The sequence below is a fragment of the Perognathus longimembris genome, chromosome 13 (assembly GCF_023159225.1).
Source record: "Perognathus longimembris pacificus isolate PPM17 chromosome 13, ASM2315922v1, whole genome shotgun sequence".
In the NCBI taxonomy this organism is placed as follows: domain Eukaryota; kingdom Metazoa; phylum Chordata; class Mammalia; order Rodentia; family Heteromyidae; genus Perognathus; species Perognathus longimembris.
The window spans coordinates 24,229,314-24,251,744 of record NC_063173.1 but is presented as its reverse complement, the minus strand read 5'-3'; the positions used below and the strand labels follow the sequence as shown (position 1 = coordinate 24,251,744).

The window sequence follows — 22,431 nt, the reverse complement described above, 5'->3', positions numbered from 1 at the left end:
AGTCCCTATGCTTGGGCTGCAGTTCTTCTAGACTTGGCTTCTTGGGGTCATTGAGGAAAACAGGTATGTAACTCTGTGTCCAGCTTTGAACTTCCTTTGTCCCTGGGGTAATGTCCCTGTACCACTATGCCTAGCCAGGACTCTCACATACCTTTATGCCCTGGCTAGTTTTGAATTGTGAGCCTCCAAACTCCACCTCTCAAGTAGCTAGGATTATAGGCTTGAGCTACTGTGTCCAACTAGAGCCAACATTCGTAACCATTTGCTACGATTAGCAATGGAAGGTTACAATTTATGAAACATTTTTATGAGCTCTACACCTCAGTGTTGGGCAGCACAGTGGAAGCCCTCACTATAGGAGGGTCCACCACTAGTCCAGGACCCTGCTCCTGGAGTATCTGACCTTATAGCCCTTCTGGATAAGCTGTTTCTTAGCCATCCTGTCTTCAGGTTCATCTGCATTGAACTTAGGGAGTCCCACTTCTTTTAAGTGTGAGTCCCCTGGTTGCCAGGAAAATTGAACTTGGCTCTTGGTAGGGTCTCAGCCACATGTTCCTTGTTTTGAATCTTGATACAGGTAGCCATGATGACTTGAACTCTTGCCAGCATACCTTGGAGATTTCCAAAGACACCTTGCATATCTCTTCGGAGTCTCGATTAGAAACATGTGAGTGTCCACTGGAATGGGCCATCTCCAAGATCCCTTAAGGAAGCCCATATAAGCAACAAGCTGGACACTTTACCAATAAGGCAGTGTCTGCACACCTTACACCAGGCCTCCATAGAGAATGGAGCCTGATGGTCTTAAGTGTCTGTAGTCATTGAGTTAACTGTGAACCAGGAATTCATCCTAGACTTCATAGGGACTTGTTACTGAGAGGGAGGATACAGAGGGAGAGACAGAAAGCTTACTATGTAGTATTAAAGGTCACATATTTCCTTATAAAGAAGTATCACTTTACTGTAAGATCTTGTTTAATCCTTCACTAACCCTCTGAGGTAAGCAGAATGCTGGTTCTTGGATATTGGAGCCGAGTAATATGTAGACTAGAGCCACTTATCAATACTGATAGAGACAGAAGGATAAAGGGTTCATTTGGGGGCATTGGGCACATGTTTCAAGTGGGGTCAAAGGAGAATGGGCCCGTGACACAATCCTGAGACATTTCCTAAGGCTTTAAGTTTAGTCCTCAGCACAGCTTGGAGGCAGCATACTGTGGTAGGTACCCGAAATATAGTTTAGAGAGCATTAGTTGTGGCTCCTAACACTTTAATATCATTTTTTATGTAGTATCACATAAACTTAAGAACTTAGGCTGGAGAAGTTTTCACCTATGTTCATTCAGGAGAAATGTAGTACTATGGATCTTTGTCATCCTTAAGTTCTCTTGCTGTGACCCTCATGGGATGTGAATCATCCCTTTGTCCAGTGTACGGCACATGCCACCACTACTTAGGCACTCAGTACACTTCTTTGTTTTCAGATCCATTGACTCAGGAGAGCAGTGTTAATGTTCCAATAACCCTTACGTAGTGCCCAATGTTGTGACACAATGCCAGCCTCTATCAGGTGAGCCATACTCCAGTCCTTTTGCTTTTATTTGTTATTCAGTTTGGGGAGCTCACAGGCAGCATATCACATGATATTATTATTAAAAGAACAGGAGTACAGTACAAGAAAACATTTTGAAAGGAGAAGGCATATTCACATAATTTGTATGGCAGTAGATTGTTACAATGTTCAATTTTATTAATAGCTACTGTTATCAATCTCTTACTGTGCCTAACATAAATTAAACTTTATCACAAGTATGCATGCATAGAAAGGATACACACATCTATACACATTCACACATACAAACAGCTTGATACTATCCACAGATTCAGGTATGCTCTGAGAGTCTTGAGTAAAGGTGTCCCCAGTAAATAATGGGAATTAGTGTTAATTCTTTTCTTCCTTTCTATCCCCTCCCCTTTTGGTCATGGGCCTTGAACTCAGGGCCTGCATGCTGACCCTGAGTTCTTTTTTTTTTTTTTTTGGCCAATCCTGGGGCTTGGACTCAGGGCCTGAGCACTGTCCCTGGCTTTCCTTTTGCTCACACTCTGCCACTTGAGCCACAGCACCACTTCTGGCCATTTTCTGTATATGTGGTGCTGGGGAATTGAACCCAGGGCCTCATGTATACGAGGCAAGCACTCTTGCCACTAGGCCATATCCCCAGCCCCCCCCTGAGTTCTTTTGCTCAAGGCTAGTGCTCTACCACTTTAAGCCACAGCTCCATTTCCAGGTTTCTAGTAGTTAACTGGAGATAAGAGCCTCAGGGACTTTCCTGCCCATGCTGGTTTCAAACTGTGATCCTCAGATCTCAGCCTCCTGAGTAGCTAGGATTACAGGCGTGAGCTCTGATAATTCTTTTATTTGAAATTAATATTATGTATCCTTCATTAATGTTAGGACATTTTATTGGCAATTTTGACATTAAATGTGGCAATCTATAAACTTTTCACTGAGTTACTGAAGATGTAAAATATTTAAAGAGGGATCATTGGGTCTCAGAGTAATACTGGGCTAATTCGAACCCTTTATTGAAAATATATGAAGTTAGAGTATTGACATTCTTATTGAAGATTTTGTCTTTCTCAGTTTTCCAACCACACCTAGAAGAAGAATTGAACTCAGGGCCTCCTGCTTGCTAGGCCAGACTCTATCAGTTGAGCCATACACCAGTCTTTTTGCTTTTATTTGTTATTCAGTGTGTGTGTGGGGTGTCTCAGTGCTTATAGCTCAAGTCAGCCTTAGACTGTTACCTTTCTACCTATTCTTCCAGCGGAGCTGAGATTTCAGAAGTGCACCACCATAGCAAGTTAGACAGATAGATGTCTTTAAGAATGACAACAGTGGTCAGATGTGGATGAATCTAGAGGCCTGAAGGCAAGTGCGATAGGGCTGATGGTTTCGGATTTACGCCTGTACAAAGACCCAGTTTTGCTTTCTGCCACCTGCTCCTTCAATGAAACGAAACAAGACTATCTGAACTGGACAAATAGAGAACTATGAATGTGCGCATGCTTGATCCTAGGTGGGGGCGGCGATCCCATCAGAGCCGCAGGCCGGATTCCGGACGGCAGGGGGCGCTGTGGCGGGCGCCGCGCTCCGGCCCCTCTGGCTCCAGGCTTCTTCTCGCCTCCTCCTTAGCTTCCGGCGTGGCTCCCGTGCACCGGCCATGGATCGCAACCCCTCGCCCCCACCGAGCCGCCAAGACGGGGAGGACGAGGAGGAGGAGGCCGGGGGAGACTGCATAGGGAGCACGGTCTACAGCAAGCACTGGCTGTTTGGGGTCCTCAGCAGGCTCATCCAGGTGTGGACACTGGCGCACTCGTGGGCTCTCCCTCCTTCCCGCGGTGGCCGGGCCCCGCCTTGGCCGCCCCACCTTCCCAGAGATGCGCTCCTCAGACCCCCCCCCCCGGAGGACCCTCCCAAGGACCCTCCTCCGTCCCCCCCACGTCCACCCCGGAACGCTTTTTCGGGATCTTCTCGCCTCTCCTTCCCCCCCCCCCCCCACCCCCGGACCCTCTCCCGTTCCCCCCTTGTCCCACCCTGGGACCCTCCCCGGAACTTCTCTCGGGACCTTCCCCCTGGGACTCACCCCCGACTCTTTCCCCGGAACCTTATTCCTCCCCACCCTCCCCCGAGGGTTCTCGCCCGGACCCGCCCTGGGCAACTTAGGAGCAGTAGCGTCACCCTGGGCGCCTCGACACAAAGGGTTAAGTTGAAAAGCAAGGGATGCTGGAGCTGGCCATTAGCCTACCATGCAAATACGACCACGCTAGTACATTGTTTTGATCCTAAACCCTACTGGCATTTCTGAAGCGCAGACCCTAATTGGTTTATTTCATGGATTTATTGTTGTGAAATGAATGGTGATTTTTGGAGTTACCCAACAGCTTGTATCAAAGACCACATTACTTCGGGCATGAAGTATGTTAAATAAAGTGGTAATTATCCTAATGTGCTTGGTGAGGTGTTTGGCCTATAAATACCCCTTAGTAAATGTAAATTTTCTTTCTCCATGTTTCACTTCTTTTTCCTGCTTTAAATGTGTTCTCTCCGGTCTTTTTTTTGGCAGAAGTAGGGATGGAGAGGAATGGTGTTGGTCCTGGGGTTTGAACTCAGAGCCATGTGTGTTGTCCTTGAGCTCTTTTTTTCTTTTTCTTTTTTTTGTTCAAGACAAGTGCTCTGGGGCTGGGAATATGGCTTAGAGGTAAAGTGCTTACCTCTTATACATGAAGGCCTGGGTTCAGTTTCTCAGCACCACATATATAGAAAAAGCCAGAAGTGTCACTGGCTCAAGTGGCAGAGTACTAGCCTTGAGCAGAAAGAAGCCAGAGGCAGTGCTTAAGACCTGAGTTCAAGCCCCAGGACTGGCAAAAAAAAAAAAAAAAAAAAGAAAGAAAAAGACAAATGCTCTACCACTTGAGTCACAGCTCCATTTCCAGCTTTTTAGTAGTTAATTGGAGATAAGAGGCTTTCCTGCCTTGGCTGGCTTTCAACTGCAATCCTCAGATCTCAGCCTTCTGAGTAACTAGGATGACAGGCATGAGCCACCAGTGGCTGTCTTCTTGCTCAGCCTTTTCACACACAATGAATGTTCTACTTAAACTAAAATTGGTATTTTAAACAAGAGTGTTGGGTAGGTTACATGACTGCCAAGAAGGTTAACACATTAGCCTGAAGCTGGCATGGTGGACAAAATGCTAATTTTTTAAAACAAGATTTTTTTCTAGATAAGATACTTTGAGAATAGTCTCCTGTGATTTCTAAGTGAAAAGAAACTGACGAACTATGGATAGTTTTCATTCATCCTCCCCCCCCCCCCCGCTTTGTGTCACTGAAGATTGTTACGCCAGAAAATGGGAAATCCAGCTCAGAAGATGAGGAGCAACAGACAGAGCTTGATGAAGAAATAGAGAATGAAATTTGCAGAGTATGGGATATGTCCATGGATGAGGTATGTGTCCTGTGAAACTGAAAAGACTCATTTGTGAAGAGGTGTCAAATGGAATTTTTTCAAAGGTTCAGTCTTTCACTCTCTGAGGAAAGGCTTTATGTAGTATCTGTAGTCCCTTGAAGATATGACTCAAGGGGTAAAGTCCCAATAATTATTTTTTATAGTTAACAATCTATAAATGCTAAGAATTTTTTCTCTGAAGGTATACACAATTTCATCTTATGAACATCACTGAGTGTACTTTAAATTAAGAAAGGTATAACATCACGAGGCAGTGTTTTTTGTTTTTGTGGGTTTTTTTTTTTTTTTTTTGGCTTAGGCAGGTGCTCTACAACTTGAGCCACTCTGCAAGCCTTTCTTTGCTTATATTATTTTGTTTTTTCTTTCTTTCTTTTTTTTTTTTTTTTGTCATGGGGCTTTAGCTTTGGGCCTGGGCATTGTCCCTGAGCTCTTTAGCTCAAGGCTAGTGCTCTACCACTTTGAGCCACAGTGCTACTTCCAGTTTTCTGGTGGTTAATTGAAGACGAGTCTCACAGGCTTTCCTGCCTACACTAGCGTTGAACCATGATTCTCAGATCTCAGCCTCCTGAGTAGGTAGGATTACAGGCGTGAGGTACTGACGTCCAGCTTATATTATTTAATATGGCTTAGTGGTAGAGTGCTTGCCTCATATTCATGAAGCCCTAGGTTCGATTCCTTCGCGACACATATATAGAAAAAGCCTAAAGTAGCACTGTGGCTCAAGTGGTAGATTACTAGCCTTGAACAGAAAGAAGCCAGGGACAGTCCTCAGGCCCTGAGTCCAAGCCCTAGGACTGGCAAAAAAAAAGGGTCTTATTGTATGCTCAGGGTGGCCTGGATTTGGTTCCTCCTGTTGTGTTTCCCCATGTCTCTGGTACATGCCATCCTGCCTTGCCATCGTGTTTTACCCTAGTTTGGGAGCACAGGTGTATGCCATTGCTCAAGATGGAGACTTGTGAACTATTTTCTTTGCCCAGTCTGGCATCAGACATTCCCTTATTCTGCTTCCCTAGTAGCTAGTGAGATAGACAAGCCTCTGTGCCTGGCTCAAGGAACACTGTCATATATGTAGTCTATTACCCACCAAACATCATTATGTGCTATTTACATCACACGTTCTCACGTCTCATACCCCAGAGCTAACTGGTTAAGTTTTTGTATCTTACGTTCCTAAGGTGAAATTTGGCCCTTGGTGGTGGGTGGTGGTGGTGGTGGTGTATGTCACCTGTATGGTATCCTCCCCCATTAGGCAAAATAAATTGAGCAAACTGGCTAGGAAGAAGATAAGAAGTGGTCACAGTGACATTATGAATGGAAATTGTTTTCTGAAGATTTTGAAAACACAGGTTCTGATTTTTTTTTTTTTTTTGGCCAGTCCTGGGCCTTGGACTCAGGGCCTGAGCACTGAACCTGGCTTCTTCCCGCTCAAGGCTAGCACTCTGCCACTTGAGCCACAGCGCCGCTTCTGGCCGTTTTCTGTATATGTGGTGCTGGGGAATCGAACCTAGGGCCTCGTGTATCCGAGGCAGGCACTCTTGCCACTAGGCTATATCCCCAGCCCAGGTTCTGATTTTTGGACATGACCAATAGCATTTCTTACCTGTATTCCTTCTCATTTTTATGCTCTTGGAGGATGAGAATTAGGAATTGTACTCTTTTTCTCTTCTCAGCTTCTAGCATAATATAATGCTTGGCAGTCATAAATGTGTTTGGGTAAGCTAATGAGAATTCCTGGTGTGAAAACAGCATAAAGGAGTGCTATATAATCTGCTGATCAATAGGGGATTGTGATGAGGGAGAAAAACAGGCTGTATTGCTGAATGCCAGTGGTTCACACCTATAATCCTGAGGATATGGGCAGGAAGGTCTGTGAGTCTCTTAATCTCCAATTAAGTACTTAAAAAAAAAAAGCCAAAGTGGAATTGTAGCTCAAGCGGTGGAGTGCTAGCCTTCAGCAAAAGAGCTCAGGGACAGTGCCCAAGCCCTGAGTTCTAGTTCCAAGAAACCTCCCCCTCCTCTCCCCCCCCCCCCCACCTCAGGCACTTGCACAAAACCCCTAAAGCCAAAAACAAAGCAAAGTAACAAAAGCAAACAAGGTCAGGTGGTACTAGCTAGAGGGAGTTGGGCTAATGAGGGTGTAAGGATGGATATTGTTGAAATAAGTTATCAAAAGTATGAAACTAGAACAACGAATCCTTTTGAAATTGTATTAGGAAGAGGAAATGAAAGTAAGAGATCGTGATTGGAGGATGGACTGGAATGCATTTTATATACTCATGCAATCCCCCTGCATCGGTAATGTATGCTAATTAAAATTAGGTAAATATATTCAGGTCAGAATAAAAGGAGGGTAGTTCTCTGGAGTATCATGGTTTACATTTGTTTGTGGAATTGTTCTGTTGTAGAAGATACCACAAAGATTCCCTAATAGTACTTTTTCTTTTTTTTTGGTCTTGAGGCTTGAACTTAGGGCCTGAGCGTTGTCCCTGAGCTTTTGTGCTCAAGGCTAGTGCTCTACCACTTGAGCTACAGCTCCACTTCCAGCCTTTGTGTATATGTGCTAGGTTAAATGGAGATCAGAGTTTCATGCACTTTCCTGCCTAGCTGGCTTTGAACCATGGTCCTTGTATCTTAGCCTTCTGATTAGGTAGGATTATTGGCATGAGCCACTGGCACCCGCTTTTTTTTTTGTCTTTTGACACAATTCTTAACATATCTGTTTTTACTTGTGGGTGAAAGGTGGTATATGTGGAGTTAACTTTTTTGCGTGTGCCAGTTCTGGAGCTTGAACCCATCAGGGCTTGGGTGCTGTTTCTGAGCCTTTTTGCTCAAGGCTAGTGCTCTACCACTTGAGCCACAACTCCACTTCTGGCTTTTAGTGGTTAGTTAGAGGTAAGAGTCTTATGGACTTTCCTGCCCAGGCTGGTTTTGAACTGTGATCCTTAGTTATCAGCCTCCTAAAAAGCTAGGATTGATGTGAGCAAATGGTGAAATTAACTTTTTTTAGTGGTTGCCTTAGCTACGGTGTTTAAAAGAAATATTAGCATCCAAGCTAATAATCTTTTTTGATGTTGTTGTTTTTTAAATAGGATGTGGCTTTATTTCTTCAAGAATTTAATGCTCCTGACATCTTTATGGGAGTACTAGCAAAATCTAAGTGTCCTCGATTAAGAGTAAGTACTTTTACTCATTTTCCTCAGTTTGATTTTTTTTTAGTATCTATAAATAAAAGGAATCAGTTTGCAAAAGCTTATTAATGGACATTGTTAAGTAATATGCTACTTAAATTTTTTAGAGCCTTAAAATTTTCTGGGGCTGGGAATATGGCCTAGTGGTAAAGTGCTTGCCTCATGTACATGAAGCCCTGGGTTTGATTCCTCAGCACCACATATATAGAAAAAGCCAGAAGTAGTGCTGTGGCTTGAGTGGTAGAGTGCTAGCCTTGAGCAACAAAGAAGCCAGGGAGAGTGCTCAGGCCCTGAGTTCAAGGCCAGGACTGGCAAAAAAAACTAAACAAGCAAAAAAAAATTTTTTTTTTTCAAATTGGGTATGATCAGGGAGATAATCTGTATGTTCATTTGGCAGCTATGGAAACCAGATAGGTATAGTCATATCACACTGTATCATACTATATAATATATGACAAGCAAGAGGCAGTGCCTGTACCTGCTAGTTCTCAGTTCATCACACTTTATGCTCTTACTGTTGAATTAGATTCTTTTTTCAGACTTTTCACTTATAATGCATTATACATTTTACTGTCAGAATAATCTTCCTAATTTGCTGTTTCAATATGTTGGCAGCCCTTTTTGAGAACCTTCATGGCTTCTTATATTAAATATCTTCACATGTTAAGTCTAAACCCCTCATGTCAATCAAAATCTTAGTCCCTGGCCCTTTTCACCTGTTATGTTTACCTTATGCTGCTCTCCCAGTTTGTGCTAAGCCTGGTGCCATCTTTATTAGCCATGTATACATGTATACATTAGCCATATTCCTTATTCCCTTAACACTCATTTCATCCATAAGATTTCTTCTTCCATAGCTCCTGTCTTTTGTATGTTCTTTTTTTTTTTTTTTTTTGACCAGTCCTGGAGCTTGGACTCAGGGCCTGAGCACTGTCCCTGGCTTCTTTTTGCTCAAGGCTAACACTCTGCCACTTGAGCCACAGCGCCACTTCTGGCCATTTTCTGTGTATGTGGTGCTGGGGAATTGAACCCAGGGCCTCATGAATACGAGGCAGGCACTCTAGCCACTAGGCCATATCCCCAGCCCTTAGTTTTGTTTTTTTTTTTGTCAGTCCTGGGGCTTGTACTCAGGGCTTCTCACTGGCTTCTTTTTGCTCAAGGCTAGTACTCTGCCACTTGAGCCACAGCGCCACTTCTGGCCTTTTGTATATATGTGGTGCTGAGGAATTGAACCCAGGGCTTCATGTATACAAAGCAAGTACTCTTGATACCAGGCCATATATATTCCCAGCCCCTGTATGTTCTTTTTATTCTTTTTCTTGTTCTGTATGTTTGTCATTTAGATGCATTATATCTAAATCCTGCTTTACCTTAAATTCCACCTAAACTTGACTCAGTGAAACTTTTTGGGAGTTTTTTTTTTTTTCTTTTCTTTTGCTAGTTCTGGGGCTTGAACTCAGCGCCTAGGCACTGTTTCAGAGTTTCCTTTGCTCCAGGCTAGCACTCTACCACTTGAGCCACAGTGCCACTTTTGGCTTTTTTCTTTTGTCTATGTAGTACTGAAGTATTGAACCCAGGGCTTCATGCATGCTAGGTAAGCACTCTACCACTAAGTTACAGTCCCAGCCCTCAGTAAAACTTTTTTGCCAGTCCTGGGGCTTGGACTCAGGGCCTGAGCACTGTCCCTTCTTTTTTTGCTCAAGGCTAGCACTCTTGCCACTTGAGCCACAGCGCCACTTCTGGTCGTTTTCTGTATATGTGGTACTGGGGAATTGAACCTAGGGCCTCATGTATACGAGGCAAGCACTCTTTGCCACTAGGCCATATCCCCAGCCCCTCAATAAAACTTTTTGTTCAGGTTGTTGTCTTAAATGTTTTTCATCTCAAAGCCATTGTGACCTGTGAAATTTGATTTGACAGGAAATCTGTGTGGGAATTTTAGGTAACATGGCCTGTTTCCAGAAGATATGTGTGTCCATCAGCAGTGATAAAAATCTTGGGTAAGTTTTGCTGCATTTTTTCAAAATAGATTCATATTTCATATCCATAGGGAAGTCCTAATTCAAAGGAGACATGGGAAAACACAAAGCATAGTGCTTCCTGTGCCGTCACAAACACTCTGGGAACTTCATTTTATGTTGATAGTAATGAGGGGCTTCCACACTGTGTGTGTGCACGATCAGAATTTGAGTCTGCTTTCTTCAGGAACAAATGTCAACAGGCAATAAGCAGGCTAAGGGAAGAATTTAGAGTCAAACTTGGAGATGGGGGCAGCCAATCAGAATCCAGAACAATTTAGGTGTAGGAAATCTGAGGATTCAGAGTTGGGGCTTGGGAAATTAGATGTATTGAGCAGTGTCTCTGAGAACTTTGACTTAGATGAGGGAATGGGACTTGCCAACAGACTAGAAAAAAATGAGTTGCTTCTGTGATTAAAAGGCTTCCACATTTTGGAGGCTATTTCTCCATACAGGAACTATAGAGCAAGCAAGGAATGATTACTGACAAACTCAAAATGACCCTTTCTATGTGGAAAAGAGAATTAGGCCCATAAGGACACCTAGGGGCTACAGATAGATGAACAGTTCAGTTCTGGTTCTTAGAAACATGAGCATTTGTTTTGTAATTATTCATTAGCTGTATGTATGCTTTATTTCATAAGAAAAATGTTTTCAAAAGTTAAATGGAAGTTCTGATGTTTGGAATGAGAGAGGTAAAGCTTATGGCTAACTTTTTTTTTTGTCTTGTAGGCAGGTGCTACTGCATTGTTTATATGACTCAGACCCACCTACGCTATTGGAAACAAGCAGGTGTGTGCTTTTCTTTCTATGGAGTCTATAAAGTTGCTCAGAGGGAATTTAGGAAGATAGAGTTGGTTGGTTCTTGAATTTCCTTTTCTGCTTTAAAAAGATGATATTAAGCTCACATTTCTCACATAGGTTGTTGCTTACTTGCCTTTCCCAGACAGAAGTGGCCAGTGTCTGGGTTGAAAGGATTCGGGAGCATCCAGCTATTTATGACAGCATTTGCTTCATCATGTCAAGTTCAACAAATGGTAAGTAATATGTAATTTAGAAAAAGGGTTTAGATTATATTTAATTGTTACAAAACTATGTGATTATTTCTGGAAGTCTCTTTGAAATAAAAGCCAGCCATGGTGGCTCATACTAATAATCCTAGCAGGAGGCAGATATAGGCGACTACAGTTCAAGAGCAGCTCAGGCAAAAAGTTGGTGAGACTCCATTTCAGTCAACTGGGTGGTTCATACCTATAGTCCCAGCGACAGGGAGGCTGTAGGTAATAGAGGGTTGTGATCCATGGTTAGCATTGGTCAAAAGCAGGAGGTCACTGGGCACTGGTGGCTCACACCTGTAATCCTAGCTACTCAGGAGGCTAAGATAAAAGGCTGGTGATTCAGAGCCAGCTCAGGCAGGGAAGCCTGTGAGAGACTCTATCTCCATAAACTCCATAAAAAGCTGGAAGTGGTACTATTGTTCGAGTGGTAAGAGCCTTGAGCACAGAGAGGCTCAGGAACAGAGTCCAGGCCCTGTGTTCAAGCCCCAGGACCAGCAAAAAGTAGAAAAATAAAAAAGAAGAGGCCAGATGCTAGTGGCCTAGGTTTGCCATCCTAGCTACGTGGTAGGCTGAGATTGGGAGGATACTGTTTGCCAGCTGGGGCAAAAAGTTTGTGAGATCCCTTTTCAACCAATAGCCTGGCAGTGTTGCTTGCCTGTTACCCTAGCTACATTGGAGGCTGAGCTTGGAATTACTGAGAATCTGGGTCAGCTATTACAGAAAAGTTCACTATACCTCATATCAATTTAAACATCTGAGTATAGTGTGTGAATTGGTCATCCTAGCTACAGTGAGAAATGTAAATACGAGGATCATAGTCCAGACCAGCCCCAGATAAAAAGTGAGACCTTATCTCAAAAGAACCAGTGCAAAAATGGGCCAGAGGCATGGCTCAGGTGGTAAAACACGTGACTAGTAAATGTAAAGCTTTGAGTTCATATTCTACAAAAATATAGCTAGAAAGAGAAAAAGAGGGAAAGAAAAGAGGAAGATAAATGAATTTAAATACACAAGGTACACAAAATGCTCTTGGAGTCAGGATTGCTTTGGCAAGATTTGGCTTTCTTTGGGAATTTTGCTTACACTATTACCTCAAATATTTTGTTTCACTATCTGTTTTAATCTTTGTAGTTGACTTGCTGGTGAAAGTGGGGGAGGTTGTGGACAAGCTCTTTGATTTGGATGAGAAACTAATGTTGGAATGGATTAAAAATGGAGCTGCTCAGCCTCTGGACCAACTCCAGGAAGATTCTGAAGAGCGGCCAGTATTCAGGATTGTGCCCTGTGTCCTGGAAGCTGCCAAACAAGTACGGTTAGTAAGCTTTTGTGCAAAATGTTCTGGAAAATTCCAATTCGTACAAATATCCTTAGATATAAAAATTCTTGTTTCCTCTGGACAGAATGAAGTAGACAACCAGATTTTGTTAGGTTTGACTTGCTACTAATGTTTGTGGTGACAGTGTATTTTTTTTTGGTAAGAATCATCAAGTTTCAAAGTAACTGTTTGATATCATTTAGCTGTAGATGATTACTTAGCGTTAGTTTGGCTACTGTCTCAATTTTTGCAATTAATTTTGTGTATTTCAAATCAAAGAAGAACAAATAATTTCTTGTGTTTGATTTTACAGTGAACGTGTAAGAACTGTTCATTGACCACAGGAGTTTTCCTGTTCCTTGTGTCTATGCACCCGTATGAGAGGTGTTTGGCTAGGAGAGACCACTGCTAGAGGCCATTGAAACAGATTAGTACTAGTCACTAGAAAGTATGTATTTGCATTCATTTGTTTAGTGTTTAATAGCGTAATCTCCATTAGAAGCTATTAATGTTATGTTCTTTTTTAGTGAGGATTAAACGTTTTGTCTTTCCCCCACACCTGCATCTTCAGTATTGTCAGTCAGTGAATGGTGCAGTCCTTATGGCATTGGAACCAGTAGAAACCTTTTCCCTACCCAGCCAGTCAGCCCCCACGCTTTTCTTGACTTCTCTTGGGATCCTAGTCATGTCAGCCCTGCTCTGCTGTCCCTCTGCTCTGCTGGACAACTGCCAAATTCTCTTTACTTGAATTCCCTCCCCCCCTTTTTTTTGTGTGCTGATACTAGGGCTTGAACTTGGGGCTTGAGCACAGTCCCTGAGCTTTTTTTGCTCAAGGCTACCACTCTACCACTTTGAACCACAGCTCCATTTCTAGCTTTTTGCTGGTTAGTTGGAGATGAGTCTCAGAGACTTTCAGCCCAAGCTGGCTTTGAACTGCATTCCTCAGATCTCAGCATCCTGAGTAGCTAGGATTACAGATGTGAGTTACTGGTGCCTGGCTTACCTGAATCTCTTGCCTTTGGGCTGGCTTCAACCAAGCCTAGAATTTAGAGCTGTGCTTGCCAAAGCCTCTACTCTGCATCTCCCTTCTTTAAGATGTAGTTCAGATTAAACAAGTAAATAAAAATCATGGCTTGTAAGGCCCTGCACAGTGCATTTACATCCTTATTCTTTGTTCTCTGTTTGAGATATATGAAAATTTCTTCATTTCTTCACTGTCCTCCAAACCTTTGTATAGTATGTCCCCTCTGTCTCAAATGCCTTTTTGTCCCTTCAGGATTCTATGTGAAGGTCATTTCTCTTAAGATGCATTCCCTGACCCTCAAAACTAAATTTATTCTACTTACTCTGTGGTCTTTAGCAGCTGGGACTTCATCTGGGATTTCCAGCTCATTTTGTTTTATTGTAATTACTCCTTTAACTGCCTTCTTACCTTTTAGACTTTTATATTTTTTTTATGAAGATTTCCAAGCCCCCTAGCATTGTGCCTGAAAAGAGTAGCTGTTTAAATAAATATTTGCTGAACCATCATTTTAATTGTTCACTACCTTTTTTACTGAATATTTTGGTTGAAGAACCAACGTTTTGAGTCCCTGAGAATACAAATGTTGACTAAAAGAATTATATGATCATGGCTTAATTGTTATCAGTTAGAGAGTCAGGAACATTCTGTGAAGTTTTAAGAACATCAGTCTCAGTTAATTTATTTTGATTAATTTAAGTAAACCAGAGGTATGGAGATTCCTCAGAAGGCTAAACATAGAGCTTCCCTATGACCCAGCAGCCCCACTCTTGGGCATCTACCCAAAAGACCACAAACAAGGACACACTAAAGCCACCAGCACAACAGTATTCATTGCAGCACAATTTGTCATTGCCAAAATATGGAATCAACCCAGATGCCCCTCAGTAGACAAATGGATCAGGAAAATGTGGTACATATACACAATGGAATTTTATTCCTCTATCAGAAAGAATGACATTGCCCCATTTGTAAAGAAATGGAAGGACTTGGAAAAAATTACACTAAGTGAAGTGAGCCAGCCCCAAAGAAACATGGACTCTATGGTCTCCCTCCTAGGGAATAATTAGCACAGGTTTAGGCTAGTCACAGCAGAGGATCACAAGAGCCCAATAGCTATGCCTTTATGAACACATAAGATGATGCTAAGTGAAATGAACTCCATGTTATCGAAACGATTGTTTTAACACTGTTGTAATTACTTTCAACATGCCATGTGAAACTAGCTTTTTTGTTGTTGATGATGATCCTTTTGTATCCCCTTCCTGTGGTTGTTCCTGCGCTATCACTGTATCTCTTCTGAGTACCCTGAATACTGTATATACTGGTATTAGAACTAGGGAAGGGAAAGAGAACGTGGAAATCAAGAGATAAAGGATTAAAAAGACAAGTGACTCCAAAAGCAATACTTACAAAACCATTTGGTATAAACCAACTGAACAACTCATGGGGAGAGAGGGAAAGGGGGAGAAGGGTGGGGGAAATGAGGGAGGAGGTAACAATTTGTATGGGAAATGTACCCACTACCTTACCTATGAAACTGTAACACCTTTGTACATCACTTTGACAATAAATAAGTAGTTATTAAAAAAAATAAACCAGAGTGATGAAGTCTTACTTAGCAGGTTCATACTACTTTTGTCAGATATAGTCAAAAAGAATTTTTACTTGCTGCCTGGAGTGTAATTATATTGGATAATATTTATTGACTGTTTTCCCTACAAAAATATGAGCTCTATGTGAGCAGAGTCTTTGTTCTGATGCATATTTTTATTTTCAGCACCTAGGGCAGTGTCTAGCTCAGTGATGAGTGTATGTTGAACAAATGAATGATTATGATTCTCTTCCCAGAGGAATTACTGATTCAGTGCTTTTGTTTTTTTATTTAGTTCTGAAAACCCAGAAGGGCTTGATGTTTACATGCACATTTTACAGCTACTTACCACAGTGGATGATGGAATTCAAGCAATTGGTAAGATGGTTTATTGGGATAGACTACAGTTACTAATTTAGTTGTTGGTTATTTTAAAATTACTACTTTGTTACAATCTTTATTAAGTACAGTGTCCAGATACTGGAAAAGGCACTTGGAATTTACTTTTTGATCTGGTTTGCCATGAATTCTGCCAGTCTGATGACCCACCCATCATATTGCAAGAGCAGAAAACAGTGCTGGCCTCGGTATTTTCAGTGTTGTCCACCATCTATGTTTCTCAGGCTGAGCAGGAATACCTAAAGGTAGAAAAAGGTAGGTATCATTTCCGACACTACGTGAAATTGTAGTCTTATCAGGTTTTGAGTGTCAGGCTTATAGTCTTCATTTGTTGTTTACCTTTTCCCCCATTAAATTTTTTTATTCCTATAACTACAAAAAGTATTATATGTGCCATACAATAACCTTGTAGATTTATAAAAAGCATAGGGACTAAGGGTGTAGCTTAAGACGCGTGCTTAGTATAGTTGAGGCCCTGAGTTCAGTCCCCAGCACCATGAAAAAAACAAACAGGCATCAGGAAACTACAGTGTGACTATTCAGTGATAATTGTCCTGGTGTGTGTGTGTGTGTGTGTGTGTGTGTGTGTGTGTGTGTGTGTGTGTGTACACTAAGATTTGAACTTAGGGCCTCAAGCTCTCATTCATCTTTATACTCATGGATGGTGCTTTAACACTGGAGCTATGCCTCCAGTCTGGCATTTTGCTGATTAATTGAAGATAGAGTCTCTTGAAATTTTCTATTTGGGCTGGTTTTGAACCACCATCCTCCCAGTTCTCAACTTCCTGAGTAGCCAGCATTATAGGCATGAGCTATCAATGTCTGGCTGTTTTTTTTTTTTTTTTTTTCCTCACTATTATAGTTTGAACTCAGGGCCTTATGCCTGCTAGACTTGCTTTCTTAGTTGGTGCTCTACCACTGGAGGCACACACACCTCAGATTTTTCTGGTTAATTGGAATGGAGTCTCATGAACGTTTTTTGCGCATGCTTGTCTAGAAACCTGATCCTTTAGATCTCAGCCTCCTACGAAGGTAGGATTATAGTTTTAAACTACTGGCATCAATTATAGTCCTGCTCTTAAGCCAACATTTTAAATTTATAAGTACAAAAACCACATTTTCTTGTGTAAATACTTATGCAGAATCATTTATATGACTACAGTTAAATCCATGGTCCATCTAGAATTATTCTAGTGTCACATGTGCTCCTTAGTGGTTTATTCTCATTGTCACCTTTTTAAAGTCCCTGTTGACTGACTTTAGTATATTTTCCTTTTATTTCTTTCATATAACTTAGAAAAACTTTAAATGATCTATTTTGTTTGCCTGAAAGTTGAATACCTTAATGCTCTTTTTTAGCACTGTATGTTTTACAGCCTAAAATATGCTTAGCACTAGTTCAATAGGAATAAATGAATGAATTAAAAAAATTACCAAACTTGACTGGCTGATTTTATGACTCTTGATTTGTTCATACTGTAGATCTTCCTCTAATTGACAGCCTAATTCGAGTGTTAGAAAATATGGAGCATTGTCAGAAGAAGCCAGAGAAATCAACAGACTTTAACACAGAAGAAACTAACAAGTCTGATTTAACACAAGATGACTTCCATTTGAAAATCCTAAAGGATGTTTCATGTGAATTTCTTTCCAATATTTTTCAGGCATTAACAAAGGTAGGAAAGACAAACGAGTAGTTTCTTCAACAAAAGAAAGTATAGATTGCTAGTTACCTAAGTTTATTACTGCTATCGTTTTTGTTTGCATTTTTGTTTGTTTGTGGTGGGAGTGCTAGGATTGAATCCTGGATCTTGTACCATGGAGACAGGCCAGAGCAGAATGCCTTGGTCCTCTACCTCTGGATGCATCCTTAGCCCTGCTGTTGTTGTCCTAGTATAAAAGTACCATAGCTGGAAGAGTCAAGTCTTATATCAGTCACTTATAACCTGAAAACAGCAACTAATGTAGTTTAGAATATTTATATATGCTAATGGCAACAGACCATATTGCCAAAATGCTGTTGGCACATGAAAATGTTCACTTTGCTCGACTCTTCTCTTATGTATTGCAATTTTTATACGAAGTAAAGTTCAATAGGTGATAAATTGTGCCTTATTTGGATTTGTATTTTTTTGATATTTTTGAGATGGAAAATCTTTTTATATATTTTGTACATTATTTGTGTTTCTGTTTAGAAGTATATTAACTTTTTTTCCTTTTCTTGTGTGTGATGCTGAGAGTCCAGTTTGAGGCCTTGCATACCACTGAGTTCCACTCCAGTTCTCTATTCATGTTGATTATTACCTGAACTTCTTGGACAGTATATCTTTTTTTATATTTATTGAAAGCATTTTTTTAATTGATTACCACTGCTTTTTGTTTTTTGGAAGGAAGGATAAACTTTTTTTCTAAGTTATTGGAATACAGCTGGAAGGTGGGCTGAGAATAAATGCAGATATAAATCATAGAAATTCTTACATAAAATTTCTGAGAGGGGCTGGGAATATGGCCTAGTGATTAAGTGCATGCCTTGCATACATGAAGCTCTGGGTTTGATTCCTCAGCACCACATAAACAGAAAAAGCCAGAAGTAGAGCTGTGGCTCAAGAGGTAGAGTGCTAGCCTTAAGCAAAAAGAAGCCAGCGAAGGTGCTCAGGCTCTGAGTTCAAACCCCAGGACTGGCCAAAAAAAAAAAAAAAAATTCTAAGGAAATTAATCTCATAAAAATTCTGAAGAAATTGAGGAATCACTACCCTTTTTTCAGGTGATATAGTGATATGATCCATATAGAAAGATTATTGCAGTAACAATGGAGAGGAAGAAATAGAGACATTGAGGCCTGAGGCCAGGAAACTTACTTATTCTTTTTTTTTTTGGCCAGTCCTGGGCCTTGGACTCAGGGCCTGAGCACTGTCCCTGGCTTCTTCCCGCTCAAGGCTAGCACTCTGCCACCTGAGCCACAGCGCCCCTTCTGGCCATTTTCCATATATGTGGTGCTGGGGAATCGAACCCAGAACTTCATGTGTAGGAGGCAAGCGCTCTTGCCACTAGGCCATATTCCCAGCCCCGAAACTTACTTATTCTTAAAGAATAACCTGGAAAGTAATGAGAGAGGGATGGGATATGAGAAAAGTTTAGCAGGTAGAATTGAACTCCTGAGGGGAGGAGTGAGCAGCAGGGGGGAAGGGAATGTCCAGTCCATGCCCTCCCTTCTGGTTTGCAGCAGGGTGGTAGGTGGTAGCACCCTGAACTGAAGTAGCACAAGGGAAAAATATGTTTGGTTCTTAATGGAGGGCTCAGTTTGAGACATCTGAATTGCCTTCCTGGCCAGTAAGGAATCGTATACACTGATTTGTATTTATTTACCAGATAGAGCTTTAGGAATCTTTCTTTTTTTGACACTGATTTTTGTTGTTATTTTAGGAGACTGTGGCTCAGGGACTAAAGGAGGGCCAGTTAAACAAACAGAAATGTTCCTGTGTATTTCAAAACCTCCTTCCTTTTTATATTTCTGTGGTGAGTATGGGTAAATGTATAGGGGTTGAATGTCACAGGATTACTAAAGTATTTTCACTAAGGACTTGATGCTTTGAAGCCATTGTCAAAAAAGAACGTACACTTACATGACTTAAAGCCTTGTCAGCAAGATGGCTACTGGGTATCTTGTAGTGTTCTAACTGTAAGAAGAAGGAATCAGCATGGAATTTATATTCTCCCTTTTTGTTATGAAGTAGACAGAATATGTATTAAGCAAAGTGCCATTCATAGGAAGAGTCTATATGTGATACATTTGCTCCCATTGGAGCAGTTTCAGGCCAGAAAGTTTTGTAGGAGAGTGAAGTAAGGAAATGAGGTCATGAGGAGACATGTGGTAATAAAGTGGAGGGTTGTCAATCCCCTGAGGGGAAACAACAGGAGAGTCAGCACTAGCTTAGTGAAACAAGTGGTTTAGGGAAGGTCACTTCCTAGAAGTACTATTACCTGTCATCTGGGGAATCTACCCACCTGTCTTTCTGTTAAGACTTTCTAGAAACCCCAAGTACAGCGTTTTTATAACTAATGGCAACAACATCTTTAGAACTGCCTTTTCCTCCACGTTGTTGATTCAGTTCTTTGTTTGCTTCATAGGTGGAAGACTTTATGAAAATACTGCAGGAAGTCGATAAAGCCCTTACTGATGACCTGAAGAAAAGTTTTCCAAGTTTGAAGGTTCAGACCTAAAAACTGAGTTGGAATTTCTTCAGTTCAGGAAATAAACTTTCTTTTTTTTTTTTGTAGTTGGTATATAGGAGATGCTGGATAGAATTCCTGTTTGCTTTACACTCAGCCCTGCTTCCTTCTGAGTTACCTCATTTCCATCAGCATAGGAACTGGAGTTTCACTGCGTACTTTCCAGTCCTCCTTCCCCATAATGATTTTGTGTTACTTATCTTAGATGAAGAAGAAGTAAGCAGAAATAAATACAAGCTTATCGTTGAGGTTATTTTTAGGATATGTGAGGAGTTGGTGAAGATTTTCTTATAAATCTCAGTTTTTACACAAGAATTTTGTGTCCACTATGAGAACCCATAGCTACTATAACCGAAAGCCCTGTTACAGTAGCTTAATCTGATAACAGTTATGTGTTTTATGCAGTAAGTAGAGGCATGAGAAGTAGCTCAGGGATCCCGCCCCCTTTCGCCAGTTCTTCCCCTTGGTCTGCCATGTTGTCCTGGGTGTTCATGTCCATCATTTGTCATTAAGTGAGCTGTGCCCTGGAGTTCATCCACGTTCAAGAACGAAAAAGGAAAAGAAGCACAGAGGCTTTATTTTGGCAAGTCTTACTCTTCCTTATTGGGAAAGGACAGCCCTACCTGGTCTCCTGTGTCATGTGTTAAGATTTTAAATCTCATATTTTCATATTCTCATATTTCATATTCTGTAATAGGGAAGTGGTGACTGGCTTTCAGAGAGCCAGTCCATGTATTGGCTACAAAATGCAAACATTTTAGCTATTATGTGAGTGTAATTTCTTTTGATTTCTCTATATTGTTAGTAGTAACTCAGAAGCAGTGTTTGCTATTATTTTGCCTTTGAGTGTTTTTCTCTGTTGTACATATAAAGGCAACAATGTTGACATTTTCATTAAAATTCATTAACAAAATTCCACATAATTTTAGTGGTTGAAGTTCAGAAAATGATTTACATTGAACAAATTTAAATTGACATCGAGGGGGTTTAATAATGTTGGATGGTTTGTAGTCATTGTGGTACACGGTGCCCCCTCAGATGTCACATCCTTGTTGGCACTTCTGGGATCTGGACTCAGGGCTTGGTGCCCCAAGCAGGTGCACTTACACAAACAGCCAGTGTGCATGGTTTATTGTGTCACTTTTTGTTTCTCTCTCTCTCTCTCTCTTTTTTTTTAATATTGTAGGGCTGGGAATGTGGCTTAGTGGTAGAGTGCTTGCCTAGCATGCATGAAGCCCTGGGTTTGATTCCTCAGTATCACATAAGCAGAAAAAGCTGGAGGTGGTGCTGTGGCTCAAATGGTAGAGCACTAGCCTTGAGCACAGAGAGGTTCAGGGACAGAGTCCAGACCCTGAGTTCGAGCCCCAGGACTGGCAAAAAAAAAAAAAAAAAAAAGGAAACATGATATACAGAGGGGTTACAGTTATATAAGGTAAAGAGTACACTTTTTTGTGGCTACTCTTTTTTTATTTTTTTAATTTATTGTCAAGGTGATATACTGAGGGGTTACAGTTATGTATGTAAGGTAGTGAGTTCATGTGTTACTCTTTTCTGTTGTAATTTTATAAGGCAGTAGTACATATTTTCATTGTAATCTGTAATCTATAACTTACCATAGTTATTTTTTTTTTAAATGCTAAACCTTTTTAAGTGCTACACTGTTTGAAGAAGTCACACCAGAGTCCTGGAAGTCTTGTAGTAGTGGTTTGAAATGATGCTTTCTCCAGAACACGAATAGGAAATTTGAAAGTACATAAGTTTACTTTTTTTTTTTTTTTTTGCAGGGGAGGGAAAATTACAGACAAATCTGAGTATTTGTTACATGTGTTGTTCTTTAAATTTGGATTCTGTTTTTGAAATGCCTAAATCATTTTAAGAGAAGATATGTTTTTCTGCCTTAAAAACACACACATTTTGTTCCCAACAGCTATTGGGATTGATAGTACTAAACTGTTTGCGTCTCATTTATTTTTTTGGCTGATCTACCTTTCTAGATTGAGTATTTTTCTGTTCTGCTACTAGTATTTCCTTTTTGCCTCACCTTTGAATTACTTCTTTAGTGTGTAAGTGGGAAAAGATTTTAGAAGTACCTCTCAGCATATATACTTTTTGTGATGAACTGCACGTAGAAATCAACTGTAGGTATTGAGAAAAAACTCGTTTGGGGCTCATTGGATCTAAAGTAAAACATTTCCTGTGGTTGAGCTGTAGTAATGGCATCAAGCTATACTTCAGGAAATTGAAGAAAAGGAGTGCTGGAATTAAAAATTACCTTGCTTAACTAGTATACTTCACATGATAGCCTAGTTGTTCAAGGAACACATTTATGATCTGTTCTACCCAAGCATGCTTTCTCACAGCCTTACATCTTCAGTTTTCTCTGCTCCTGGAAGGAAGGCTTTTTTTTTTCTTTCCCTTTAAATCTTTAAGTGGTTGTACAAAGGAGTTGCCATTTAACAGAGAGTTCATGAATACAATATATCGTGATCAGTGTCACTCCGTTTAGCATTCTCACCCAGCCTGCTCCTCCCCACCACTTCCCTTCTTACTTCTGTAGGGTATACATTGGATTCTTGTC

General features: G+C 41.0%; 1 protein-coding gene and 1 non-coding gene across 3 annotated transcripts; one reads left to right on the top strand and one right to left on the bottom strand.

Moving 5' to 3' along the window:
• Positions 1-686: 686 nt before the first annotated feature.
• LOC125362780 lies at positions 687-818 on the bottom strand. The gene has a single exon (XR_007213093.1). It is a non-coding gene; the product is annotated as a small nucleolar RNA SNORA70 (small nucleolar RNA).
• A 2,368-nt stretch (positions 819-3,186) lies between these two features.
• On the top strand, positions 3,187-19,904 carry Saal1 (serum amyloid A like 1). 2 transcript variants are annotated; one of them, XM_048360320.1, is made up of 12 exons: positions 3,187-3,359; positions 4,896-5,009; positions 8,120-8,203; positions 10,139-10,218; positions 10,969-11,028; positions 11,158-11,273; positions 12,426-12,606; positions 15,520-15,602; positions 15,690-15,878; positions 17,106-17,299; positions 19,047-19,139; positions 19,752-19,904. In XM_048360320.1, the coding sequence occupies exons 1-12, from the start codon at positions 3,225-3,227 to the stop codon at positions 19,842-19,844; spliced, it is 1,422 nt and encodes a 473-aa protein (XP_048216277.1). In that variant the 5' UTR covers positions 3,187-3,224; the 3' UTR covers positions 19,845-19,904. The 2 variants fall into 2 exon arrangements, with proteins under 2 accessions (XP_048216277.1, XP_048216278.1); XM_048360321.1 differs by having other exon boundaries at positions 3,220-3,359; positions 4,786-5,009.
• The last annotated feature ends 2,527 nt before the right edge of the window (positions 19,905-22,431 follow it).